Genomic DNA, 14,275 nt, shown 5'->3' on the forward strand with positions numbered 1-14,275 from the left:
TCTTTTCTTTTTTTTTTTGGGGGAAAAAAATGGAACAACAAAGTATTTCATAAATAAACTACACAATCCCCTTGCCTCCTATTAAACAAGTTCTTCCCTGTGCAGGTTTCCCTATTATACGGTTTCTAAATGTTGTATTCTCTGTGTTACAGAATGGCGACAGCGACCATCCAAACTGTGTAGGCATCGAGGGAGTTTTGGAGTCTTATTTCCAGAGCCTGAGGACAGTGCAGCTTTATGGACCCACTAACTTTGCACCCGTTATCAACAAAGTAGCAAAGTAAGCCTGAAATTTTATTTTATTTATTTATTATTTTTACCAATAATATAGACACCCTGTTGAAATGAATCCCACTTATTCTAGCCAATGAATTAATGTCCACTCAAAGAAGAGAGGTTTATTATTTATTAATAAGATCATTATTTAATAACACTTGAATTGTCAGTTCTTTGTGTGCCCTCGTTTTTTACTGTCTGTTGCTTTAGATTGAATGGCGAGGTCCTATGTGTTTGGATTATGACACTGTTCAGGAAGAAAAAAAACACTGTAATGACATAATTTTAGAGTTAAAAGAGAAGGGTTCAAAAAAGGTGTACTTTCCTTTTATCGTGACTTTGTACAGAATTATAAGGCTGGTGCCTCATAAACTTATTTTCTCTTTCACATTCTTCTGTTGTTTAAAAAGGTTTTTGGGAGATGGCCCTAATTATTTTTTAAGGAAATTTCTAGCCACCTTCAATCTACATATTATTGAAACATTTAGGACCAATTTCCTGCCTGATCTTATTTACAACCCTGTAATAATTTGTAGCCTCTCTGATTGGTTTGAAGGAAATATTATTTTATGGAATACCATAGATTTAAGATTGACTGAAGCAGAAATACAATTTACACTCTGCCTTTGAAATTGTGCAATCTCTTTTGACTTAGCTAAAACTGTTGTTAAATACAGAAATATCCAAAGTCACGGTTTTTGCAAATGGAAAACAGATATACTCCAATCTTCTAAAAGTTAAAACCACTGTGGGTTCAGAGATTTAAGTAGTGTCTATTTATAGGTACTTAGGTATTATAATTGACCAAAGTCTGTCTTTTATGACAAACATTTAGGGCCTTGTTAGACAGTTGAGGCTAATATTGTGTTTCTTCTACATGAACAAATCTTATTTTTCTCTTCTTGGAAAGAAACATCTTATTTCTGCAACTTTTTTTGTTTACCTGTGCTCTTCTTATTATGAATGCATCTTTACACCTTAAAAAAATGTGAACCATGGTGCTATGTGTTTCATTACTGGTTGTGGAATTCATGTTCTCCATTGTACCCTGTGTGCTGTTGCTGGGTAGAACACATCATAGAGAATAAAATATGAAACAAGAGATATGACAGGGACACAGGCATGGAGTGGAATGGGACAGAGAATACAACAATTAAAGAAACAAGCACAGAACAATGACAACCAGGCAGTTCGAATACAGGTGGATTATGGGGAGAAGACATGACAGGAGGTAGGAGCAATCCTGAGGAGAAAAAGACAGCTGAGACCAATAAAGAGAGAAAGCTGAGGAGAAGCAGAAAATAATAAGACCAGACAAAGAGGAACAGAGGAAAAATATCTAACATAGAATAAAGTAGGGGTGGGCGATAATTCAATTACCATATATATCGATCGATAGACGTGTGGCGCAATAGAAAAAAAGAGAGTCGATAAAAGTTTGATAAAAAAGAAACGCAGTTTTCCTTCCTTCTCATTGTAGCCTAGCATGTAGGTTTATGCTAGTCACTGCTTCCTCCCAACCAATCACAATCGCAGACCCAGGCACGCCGTCACCAAGCACCGCCCTCTCAAACCCCAACACAGAGCACATGAAGATGCAGCAAGGAGAGGCGGAGGAAATTGTTCCAAGGAAAGGTTTTTGTAGTTCGGCAGTCTGGCAGTATTTCGGTCATGGCAAGTCGGACAAAAAACAAACCACAGTCATCTGGAAAATGTGTCGGGAACCAGTGAAAACGAAGTCTGATAACACAACCAACTTTTTTTTTTTTATCATCTCAGCCGCTCACAGCCACAGGAGTACGAGCTGTGTAGGCGTGGTTCTCCTCCGAGGAATCTTCGGGAATTTCGGGAAAATATATATATATTTTCAGTTCTGGGCAGTTTCCCACGTAGTTCTAACAATTCAGAGAAAAATGCTGACGGGCCAGAAACTTCAAAGTAATAACTCAGGTTAAAGCAGGAAACGGGGGCGGCGGTAGGGGGGCATTTATTTATTTGTTATATTTATTTTGGTCACTTTTCTAGTCACTTTAGTTTATTCTTTTGTCAGTATTTAATAACATAACCCAGGTCTCTTAAGTTATTTTTCTTTAAAACAATTCTGTTATGGTTAAAAAAGTTGGTTAAATAAAGATTTAATTTGAAGTCTGTGTTTGTGTTTTTTATTAAAATTAAATCATTTAGCAATATTATAAAAAGTCCAGGCAGAGCTGCACATAAAATATGGTTTCAAATCTTTTCAATAATTATCGATATCGATCAATATGCATTTTTTTTTATCGATAAGCTTTTTTTCTATATCACCCAGCCCTAGAATAAAGAACCTTTAAGTTAAACACAAAAATGAACAAAACAAGTTAAAGAGAGATGGCGGAATTAGAGAACATGGACAAGACCTAACAGAAACAGAAAACCTGAACTTCTTAAGATCCCAGATATTTTAATTGATTCAAATACATTATACAGCAGATTAATCAGTGAATAATATTGAAACAACTTTGTATTATATCATTTTATCAACAAAGAATCATATGGACTGTAAATAATCATCTATTCAAATTAATCAAATAACAGAAAAATATTTTAACATGACGTGAAGTTGGTGAGACTTTGGCCAAATAACAACTCACACTTAACCACTCACTTATTAGTGAAGGTAGCATGGAACAGCTTCTACATTATTAGATTCTGAATTAAAAAATTATTTTGAAAAGTATGCAGTATCAAGCCTCATCTTTTGTTTTAATGGTGTCCATGGAACAGTTTCTTACGAATTCCGGTTGTAAATCTCTCCTTCAGGTTTTAATGGAAAGAGCTCCTCATTTAAAAAGAGGGTACACAATGGTCTTTAAAAACATTTAAATAACTGAGTGGCTGAACGGTTGCCTGATGTTTTACTCATGTTATTGGAGAGCTTTCCGCATTCTTCTGGAATAATAAAATGATCCTGGAGGTGCAGAAAGATCATTTCCATTCAAGTATGAATATTTGGAACTATGGGAGACGGAATTTACCATGAATATAAAAAAAACTGGCACCTTTTGACATGGAGGAGCAACAATTCTACTCCAAGATCCTCCCAGATAAAGTACGCCCAGCCACCCTGCAAAATAAATTAATTTCGGACGCTTGTATTTGAGATTTTTTCATTTTGGTCATTACCCAGATCTCATGACCATAGGTAAGGGTGGGAACATAGATTGATTGGTAAATTGAGAGCTTTGACCCCGACTCAGCTCCCTCTTCACCACGCAGTCCAATACAGCGACTGCATCACTGCCAATGCTCCACCGATCCATCTATTGATTTCACGCTCCATCTTTCCCTCAATCCAGATACTTGAACTCCTCCACTTGAGACAAGGGCTCGCCACTGAGTCCACCTTTCTCCGGTGTAGAAACATGGCCCCGGATTTCAAGGCCCAACATCATCTGCAAACAGCAGATATGAAATCCCGAGGTTCCCAGACTGAACACCCTAAGGTCCCTGGCTGCACCTAGAAATTCTGTCCATAAACAGAACCGGTGATAAAGGGCAGCCCTGGCGGAGGCCAACATGCACCAGGAACAGGTCTGACTCCTGGCAATGTGAACCAAGCTTCTACTGCAGTCATAGAGAGAACGTACAGCCGTTAACAGAGGTCCCCGGACCCCATACTCCCAGAGCACCGCCAAGAGGGCACCATGAGGGACACGGTCGAACACCTTCTCCAAATCCATAAAACACATGTGGACTGGTTTGTGAATTCCCACGAACCGTCAAGCACCCGATGAAGGGTGTAGAGCTGGTCCTGTGTGCTGCGGCCGGGAGAAAAACCACATTGTTCATCCTGGATCTTAGGTTCAACTATTGGCCAGATCCTCCTCTCCAGCATCTGGAGTAGACCTTACCGGGGAGGCTGACAAGTTTGATCACTCTGTAACTGGTGCACCCTCGAAGTACTCCTTCCGCCACCTGACAACATCCAAAGTCGAGGTCAGCAACTCGCCACCTGCACTGTAATGAGTGTTGGCGAAGCATTGCTTCCCACTAAGGCAGCTGAAAGTTTGCAAAGAACACTTTAGAGGCTGGCCCACGTCGTCTGTTCGGGCTGGTCCTGACCGGAGGGCAAAGGCTCGGCCACCAGGCGCTTGCATACGAGCCCCAACCCCAGGCATGGCTCCAGGAATGGGGCCCCAGCTGCACCATAACAGACGATGTCATGGTCCTTGGTTTAACTCTCTCCATTAGGGTCGTCTGAGCTTCTCTTAACCTGACCTGCCATCTACTGTAGGACCTTTTTTGGCATAGGACACCCTACTAGGGTCATAACGCCCTGGACAACATAGCTCCTAGGATCATTCAGGCACTCAAATAAACCCCACCACGTTAAGGTGGCAGCTCGTGGGGTGGTGAGAAAAGTTGATTTGCTATTCTGATAATTTTTAAAATATCCTATTTAAAGCTTTTGAAAAACTGTTGGCCTTTCTGGTCATGTTGGAGAGCATGCTGATGTTTGAATATACCAGTTTTTTCAGCTGGAAGTATTTCATGCATGCTCTATTTTCCTTCTCTGTTATGTGCAATGTTTGTTTCCAGATTACCTTCTGCATCAAAATGTGCCTGGTCCCTTGATAAAAACAGCATTCTTTCTTTGTTTAACCAGCTTTTGTTGAATTTAAATGAGGATCAGGAAGTCCTGATGCTTTGAGGGAAAAAAGAATAACTCAATGCAGCTCTAATAGTTTATTTCATTCTTTTACTCAGCCGATAATACCAAGGAGTATTCAAATCCTTTATTGCATGGACTAAATAGAATACACCATGCGTTGTGCTTAAACCCCACACTTTTCATTTCCTTGTATTAATGTAGAAAATATGTTCTGTTTCTCTATCCAGATATTTCTTAAATAGGGCAAGTGTTTGCATGAAACCAGGTGAGACCCTTTTCAACCCGAAAGCATCAACTCTATCATCAGAAAACTGGATCCGGCTTGGTTTGCTATGTTTTAGAAAATAACTGGTTTCCCCGTAAGGCTGAGGGTGAGCTTATTAATAAAACCGTTAAATGTACAGTATAAGCTTTGTGGACAACGGCAAGCATGTTAAAAGGTTTGAACATTATCTGAAAATTTTGTTAGTTTTGTTTTATTAAACCCCACTATCGCTCTCAATCAAAATATATACATATGTTTTGAGGTTTATTCAAAAAAAAAAAAAAAGAAAGAAAGGCTGGCACAGTAACAAGAAAAATTATCTCTTCTTCCTGTTAGCTTTATTATCATGTATTATCTGAAGCTGCTTTCATGACTGCTGTTTTTAGCTGAATTGGTAGATTTTTAGTTCTTTTGTTACATGCCTGGGCACAGATTCAATTAAATTTTTTAGGCTTCAATAGGAGTTCCCTGAGGGTTGAAACTGACAATCTTTATGGGGTCCTGGTGTTTTTAAGTCCAGCTCAAAACAGAATCTGACAGCTCAAGTACCCATGATATACATTGCTCTAGTTGGGAGTGGGGTGCAATAATGCCTATTGATAGTAATTTTGAATTACAAATATTGTTGTTATTATTAGTAGTAGTAGTAGTAGATGCAGTAGTATAAAAGAGCAATCAAATAACAAAAACAGGGGCTTTTGTTTTGCCGAATGTGTTTTGATGGCCAGTGTTGAAGCTCAGTTAGTTTTCCTGTGATAACATCAGATATCACAGCACAAAACGACCCCAGATGTTTGATTTCTAGAGCTTGATTCAACCTCTGTCCTTTTCCAGAGGACATGCAGGTGCTCTTTGAATTTCTATTCCTCATCAGAATGTTAGCTTTAAAGTATGGAGGGGTGTGTGTTTGTGTGTCCCCAGCTGTGCAGCAGAGATTACAGATGGCTCTCAGTACTTTGTGCTGCTGATGATCACAGATGGAGTGATATCTGACATGGTCCAGACCAAAGAGGCAGTGGTTAATGTGAGTAAACAAACATGCACATACACTCCACACATGCAAACAGAAACTACAAAAAATAGACACAATCTTATTACATCATAGTTCTTTTAAAAAAACAATTATAGTCCTTTCATCTTAGCACTGGTACAACTCTACTCTGTTTATTTATATAGCGCCAATTCACAACACATATCATCTCAAGGCACTTTACAGTTCACCAGATCATACAGTCAAATTGATTCAAAGTTTTCTTTTTAAGAAAAACCAGTTGATTGCATCGACTCATTGACTAAAAGGCAAACCCTCACACTTAGCATGGTTGTAGCGACAGTGGAGAGGAAAAACTCCCTTTTGACAGGAAGAAACCTCCAGCAGAACCAGGCTCAGTGTGAGCGGCCATCTGCTGAGGCCGACTGGGGTTCAGGGAGACAGAAGCAGAGATACAAAACGCAGCTGTAAATCCCTCCAGGAAACACACAGCCAGTAAGACAAGCTCCGAGCCAACTTCCATGTCAGAGGATGAAGAGACCACATCCAGCCAGTCACAGTCAGAGAAACAGGACTACACTGGAAAACAGGCCGATCTCGAAACATCTATAAACAAAGGTGTTGATGGAAGGAGCAAAGCTGATATTTTTCTCCAGGATGGTTTCACAGCCAAATAGGAACAGACTAGGTGAAGCTACAATTAGAAAAAGCAGAGAGAGCATAACGTTAGAGATTGAACTAATAGATTCTGCAGAGTGGGAGAATAGAGAGAATGATGCAGAATGATGAAATAGGGATCCCTTTGTCCTCCAGAAGTCTAAGCCTATAGCAGCATAACTGTAGAGATATCTCAGGATAACCTGAGCCCCTCTAACTATAAGCTTTATCAAAAAAGAAAGTTTTAAGCCTTAAAAGTAGACAGGGTGTCTGCCTAATGAACTAAAACTGGTCCCACAGGAGAGGAGCCTGATAGCTAAAAGATCTGAGTCCCATTCTACTTTTAGTAATTCTAGGACCCACTAGTAAACCTGTGGGCTGAAAGTGAAGTACATAATGTGCATTGATTCATCCCATCATGATGTCTTTTCAGGTTAACAGAAAAAGGCCCTACATCTTAAAAGATATGTATTTATATTTAGTTTAGATAAAAATACTGCCTGTCAGGTTATGGACCCTGCAAGGGAAAACTCCCAGATAATTGCTTTTAACCTCCCAAAGCTCCTGCTCTAAAAAAGTGTTGACATCTCATCGAACCTCTGCTATAAGTGTTTTTTGGGGTGTTACATCAGATTAAAGGCATTTCCTAAACTAATGCTGAAGTACCTGCTTCACCTTATCCCTGAATTTTCCCTGAAGGGAAGTGCAAACGCCCCCATTACACAGAAAATGACAGTGTTGAGAATCGACCAAGCTACCTTTTACAAGTGGACTAATGTTGGTTTCCTTCTGTAAAATGCTGCTGTCAGAGGTTCAGACAGCAGCAGCAATAGAAGTGAATTTGATCCATTTTTTTTCCATTTGGCTCAATACAGAAATACAACATGCATTCTTACACAAACACCTAAAACTAATTTATTTTTTGCTATTATTTACTTTCCTCAGTAAAAAGAGTGGTAAACAGTCATCATAAATTAGGCTACGTTCACACAGGAGTCTAAAGTGACACAAATCCGATTTTTTTTCGCCCATATGCGACCTGTATCTGATCTTTTCAGGGCAGTCTTAACAACACAGATCCATTTTTTTTCCAATGGGACCCAGGCCACTTGGGTATGTGGTCCTGAACGTATCTGATCTTTTCAAATGCGACCTGTGTCTGTACAGCCAGGTCACATTCATCCGATCTGAACGCTATTGGTAGCCGACATAGGTCACTAATCTGTGTCTTGCTATGCAGAAGCAGCAAGAAAAACAAAAACCATGGAGGACAATAATGCGGAGAGTAGTATTTATGTTTAACCATCTTGAAAGATTGAGTTTTTAAATGTTGGGAAAGATTGTTAGTCTCCAGAACTACAATCCATGTTTGCTTCCGTAAACACAGAGCACGCTTGCTTGTTACGCCATTGCGTGCTCTGCTGTGCATGCAGGACACTGTATGAGTGCAGTTCACACAGGAGATTACATACAAGTCGCACATATTTGGAAATGTGAACGGCAATGCCAAAAATTCAGATTTCACAAAAAAATCAGAATTGAGCATTAAGGCCTGCAGTGTGAACGTAGCTTTAGAATCTTAATACATTTGAACAAACTCATAATCTTTAAATGTTGAGTACATCTGCTAAAAAGTCATTAATTTTATTTCGTTTTTTGTCTTTTTACAGGCAGCATCACTTCCTCTCTCCATTATCATTGTTGGTGTAGGGCCTGCTGAGTTTGATGGTAAGCAGAATTATATTTTTCATAAGAGTGGACATGACAGAGAGAAAGTGTAGTTTTTATCATCTTTTATGTAGACATTTGAAATGGTTTGAGATTTAGCAAAACACTGTTAAGTTAGTAAACTATTTAACAATTTTAGTAAGTATTGAAGTGTCATCGAATAAAAATGTTTATTTGTGACTATAGTGTTGTTCTCTTGTCCTTAAGTAGTGACAAACCCTCACAGACAGCATACAAATAAGGACATTTTAAAAGGAATAAAGCTGTGATTTTCTGAAAAATATACTTAATTTTCTTTTCTTTAGATCAATGTAACATTTATTTTCTATTCTAAATACACAGGTCCTTCTCAAAATATAAGCATATTGTGATAAAGTTCATTATTTTCCATAATGCAATGATACAATTTGAACATTAATATATTTTATATTCATTGCACACTAAATTAAATATTTCAGGTCTTTTATTGTCTTAATACGGATGATTTTGGCATACAGCTCATGAAAACCCAAAATTCCTATCTCACAAAAGTCAACCTTTAAATAATTATGTACAGTTATGCACTCAATACTTAGAAATTACATCTTCAATGCGCCGTGGCATGGAGGCAATCAGCCTGCGGCACTGCTGTGGTGTTATGGAGGCCCAGGATGCTATGATAGTGGCCTTTAGCTAATCCAGAGTGTTGGGTCTTGCCTCTCTCCACTTTGTCTTCACAATTTCCCCCAGATTCTATATGGGGTTCAGGTCAGGAGAGTTGGCAGGCCATTTGAGCAGGTTATACCATGGTCAGTAAACCATTTACTAGTGGTTTTGGTACTGTGAGCAGGTGCCAGGTCATGCTGAAAAATGAAATCTTCACCTCCATAAAGCTTTTCAACAGATGGAAGCATGAAATGACGTCATCCTGAAAAAAACATCAGCTGTGCTGCTTCTATCAACACCCTTGTTAATAGATGTTGGAGATCGGCCTGTTTTCCAGTGTGGTCCTGTTTCTCTGACCGTGACTGAGTGGATGTGCTCTCTTCGTCCTCTGGCATGGGAGCTGCCTTGGAGCTCGTCTGCCTGGCTGTGTGTTTCCTGGACGGGGCCGCCTTTTACAGCTGCTTTTTGTATCTCTGCTTCTGTCTCCTTGAACCCCAGTCGGCCTCGGCAGATGGCCGCTCACACTGAGCCTGGTTCTGCTGGAGGTTTCTTCCTGTTAAAAGGGAGTTTTTCCTCTCCACTGTCGCTACAAGCATGCTTAGTGTGGGGGATTGTATTTGAGTCAATGAGTCAATGCAATCAACTGGTTTTCCTTAGATAGAAAACTTTGTATCAATTTGACTGTATGATCTGGTTGAACTGTAAAGTGCCTTGAGATGACATGTGTTGTGAATTTGGCGCTATATAAATAAACTGAATTGAATTGAAATGCTCCAAAATCTCCTGATAGCTAGCTGCATTGGCCCTGCCCTTGATAAAACACAGTGGACCAACACCTGCTGCTGACATGGCGCCGCAGACCATCACTGACTTTGGGTACTTGAGACTGGACTTCTGGCATTTTGGCATTTCCTTCTCCCCAGTCTTCCTCCAGATTCTGGCACCTTGATTTCCCATTGACATGCAAAACTGAGCAACAGTCCAGTGCTGCTTCTGTGTAGCCCAGGTCAGGCGCCTCTGCCGCTGTTTCTGGTTCAAAAGTGGTTTGACCTGTGGAATGCAGCACCTGTAGCCCATTTCCTGCACACGCCTGTTCAAGTGGCTCTGGATGTTTCTACTCCAGACTCAGTCCACTGCTTCCGCAGGTCCCCCAAGGTCTGGAATCAGCCTTTCTACATCTTGCTCAGCGTCCGGTCACCTCTTCTCGTTGTGCAGCATTTTCTGCCACACTTTTTCCTTCCCACAGGCTTCCCACTGAGGTGCCTTCATACAGCACTCTGGCAACACTCAATTTATTTATAAATATTTCTTTCTTTGTCGTAGCCTTTTGCTTGAGGGTGTCAATGACGGCCTTCTGGACAGCAGTCAGGTCGGCAGTCTTATCCATAATTGGGGTTTTGAGTGATGAACCAGGCTGGAAGTTTTAAATGCCTCAGAAATCTTTTGCAGGTGTTTAGAGTTAATTTGTTGATTCAGATGATTAGGTGCATAGCTCGTTTAGAGACCTTTTTAATGATATGCTAATTTTGTGAGATAGAAATTTGGGGTTTTCATGAGAGTTATGCCAAAATCATCCGTATTGAGACAATAAAAGACCTGACATACACTATATTGCCAAAAGTATTTGCTCACCCATCCAAATTATTGGAATCAGGTGTTCCAATCACTTCCATGGCCACAGGTGTATAAATTCAAGCACCTAGGCATGCAGACTGTTTTTACAAACATTTGTGAAAGAATGGGTCGCTCTCAGGAGCTCAGTGAATTCCAGCATGGAACTGTGATAGGATGCCACCTGTGCAACAAATCCAGTCGTGAAATTTCCTCGCTCCTAAATATTCCACAGTCAACTGTCAGCTGTATTATAAGAAAATGGAAGTGTTTGGGAACGACAGCAACTCAGCCACGAAGTGGTAGGCCACGTAAACTGACGGAGCGGGGTCAGCGGATGCTGACGCGCATAGTGCGAAGAGGTCGCCAACTTTCTGCAGAGTCAATCACTACAGACCTCCAAACTTCATGTGGCCTTCAGATTAGCTCAAGAACAGTGCGCAGAGAGCTTCATGGAATGGGTTTCCATGGTCGAGCAGCTGCATCCAAGCCATACATCACCAAGTGCAATGCAAAGCGTCGGATGCGGTGGTGTAAAGCACGCCGCCACTGGACTCTAGAGCAGTGGAGACGCGTTCTCTGGAGTGACGAATCGCGCTTCTCCATCTGGCAATCTGATGGACGGGTCTTGGTTTGGCGGTTGCCAGGAGAACGGTACTTGTCTGACTGCATTGTGCCAAGTGTAAAGTTTGGTGGAGGGGGGATTATGGTGTGGGGTTGTTTTTCAGGAGCTGGGCTTGGCCCCTTAGTTCCAGTGAAAGGAACTCTGAATGCTTCAGCATACCAAGACATTTTGGACAATTCCATGCTCCCAACTTTGTGGGAACAGTTTGGAGCTGGCCCCTTCCTCTTCCAACATGACTGTGCACCAGTGCACAAAGCAAGGTCCATAAAGACATGGATGACAGAGTCTGGTGTGGATGAACTTGACTGGCCTGCACAGAGTCCTGACCTCAACCCGATAGAACACCTTTGGGATGAATTAGAGCGGAGACTGAGAGCCAGGCCTTCTCGTCCAACATCAGTGTGCGACCTCACAAATGCGCTTCTGGAAGAATGGTCAAAAATTCCCATAAACACACTCCTAAACCTTGTGGACAGCCTTCCCAGAAGAGTTGAAGCTGTTCTAGCTGCAAAGGGTGGACCGACGTCATATTGAACCCTATGGATTAGGAACGGGATGTCACTTAAGCTCATATGTGAGTCAAGGCAGGTGAGCAAATACTTTTGGCAATATAGTGTATGTCAGTTAGTGTGCAATGAATCTAAAATATATGAATGTTTGAGTTTTATCATTACATTATGGAAAATAATTAACTTTATCACAATACAGTAATATATTGAGAAGGACATGTAGAGATTTTTAGGGGATTGATAGGAAGTTAAGCAGAGTAAGTGATAAATTATGCATGTTGATTAATTTTAGAATTACCCACTTGCCTTAATGACTTTTCACTCAAGCTCTGCCGAAGTGTGGTTGTCCTGATCTCCGTTCCTTGATATTCAATTTTTAAAATTTTATTTCAGACACTTTAAGCTTTTCAGAAACAGTCAGAAGGAGTAGAATCAACTTTAAGAAATCTAAAAACAGTAAAAAACAAAAATGGCTTAATAAAATGCTTATTTGTATTTGCTGCTACTGCTGTCCTTATATACATTCAGCCAGTGTCAAAAATTTAAGGCTCTAAACATAAAATAGCTCATAATCATAGAAAGATAAGTATTACAGTGTTTGCAAAAATGTTTTAACATTAATAAAACTTTGGTTGATTGTTTGATGTAGCCCCCTTTACTCTGAGACTCCTACTAAAAATGATAACAAAAAAAGGCTGATTACTCTCTAATGAAGATCATGATACAATTTCAGTGTAATTTTAATCTCAACTTGTGTTCTCTGCAGCAGGGATATTGTGATACAACACTGCAATTTTCATATTGACAGAATACAATATCAGCTCTAGTCATACACACTTTTATTGCTTCCTTCATGGTGTGGAATCTTGCTCCTACACTGTAGCTGTAAAGTTCGACAGATGGATTTAAAAAAAAAATATATATATATATATATAACTATTACTAAGCATTACTAACTATAGCAGAAAGAGAGACAAATGAGTAAAACAAACAAGCATGCAAACATGAATTATTCAACTCATTTAAATCTGTCATGCGATTCATTTTTATAGTGCGATTAATTGTTTTATTGTCTATTGTGACAGCCCCTTATTCTTATGTTGGAGATTCTTAAATGCAGGTCTATAGATTATATTTTCTTGGCTGATATTGGACCAATTTCCAATATCAGATTGGGACATCCCTATTCTGAAGGCTTAAAGATAATGTTTTAAAACAAACAGTTTCATGACCGAGTTTTAGGGCACCTCAAAGGTGTGACGTTGAGTTGGGCTTCAAAATTAGGATACAACCTGTGAGCATCTTAAAAAGAAGCAGTCAGAAAACCTGCTCTACTCTTAAGGAGCTGCAGATTTATATTGCGCAATAATTACAGTTTACAGTTTTGCACTTCACCAGCATGGTCTTTATAGAGAAGTGTCAAGAACTGTTTTTTCTTTTAAGCCAAAAGAAAAGATCGGACTAGATGAATAACTTGTTGTTTTTATTTACATAACTTTTGAATACTTGAATAATCATTTTCATCTCTCATTATCAGACCTTATTGTTTTTGTTGTTCTACTGCATAACATTCTCATATGATATCACTGAAATCCTCAGAGATATCAACATAAAGTCCTCCAGATGAGTTTGAGGAAGAGATAAAGCAAGTGCTGAAAAAAAACATTAAAATTATTTGCACTGCATTAAAAGGATTTCATTTAAAAGCCATCTACATTCCAGAAAAACTGAGACTGGTAAGACAAACAGAAAAGATGTTTTATAGCAGAAACATCAGTTAATACTGACCTTGACTTTCGTCTGACTCTGATGGGCTAAATCTGAAAAATGTTACAGCTGCTATGAAATAATGTTCACTAATGTTGTCCTTTCCGTCTAGAGGAAATGCCGGGGCAGGTCCATGATATCAAGGGTCTCATGGTCTTACAGCCTATAGATCAGCAAATTACTTCTTAGAGGAGTGAACACAATCAGTTAAAGATCAGGGGGGTGTAAAACAGTAACATCACTGTGTGTGTGCATTATTTCCTAAGAAACGAGGGGCTGAAGGACACAAGTTAATTATATCTTTAGTGTTTGCTCTTTAATTATTCCTGGGCATAGCGTCATGTTTTTAGTATGTTTCCCTTTAATTTTTCTGACTGGAAATGTCTTCTAATGGACCTTCTTATTCTGTGTTGACATATTTTCTTATGGCCACATCTCTCATTTAGGTCACCCCTTGCCTTTATGGAGCAGGCAGTCTTAGATTTAACGTCTCACATAAAGTTGCTTCCCAGGTTGTTAGACAATTGATATGGCCGGTAAAAATTAAAAA

General features: G+C 39.6%; 1 protein-coding gene across 1 annotated transcript in view; it reads left to right on the forward strand.

Annotated features, from left to right (window-relative positions):
* The window catches only part of LOC119773514 (copine-9-like), a 165,129-nt gene that overhangs the window by 133,027 nt on the left and 17,827 nt on the right, over positions 1–14,275 (forward strand). The window contains exons 18-20 of the mRNA XM_038270498.1: positions 153–280; positions 6,114–6,216; positions 8,511–8,568. Of these exons, the coding sequence (XP_038126426.1) occupies positions 153–280; positions 6,114–6,216; positions 8,511–8,568 (289 nt within the window). The remainder of the gene's footprint in view (positions 1–152; positions 281–6,113; positions 6,217–8,510; positions 8,569–14,275) is intronic.

This window comes from Cyprinodon tularosa, unplaced genomic scaffold, assembly GCF_016077235.1.
Source record: "Cyprinodon tularosa strain WSP-4 unplaced genomic scaffold, ASM1607723v1 ctg762, whole genome shotgun sequence".
Classification (NCBI taxonomy): domain Eukaryota; kingdom Metazoa; phylum Chordata; class Actinopteri; order Cyprinodontiformes; family Cyprinodontidae; genus Cyprinodon; species Cyprinodon tularosa.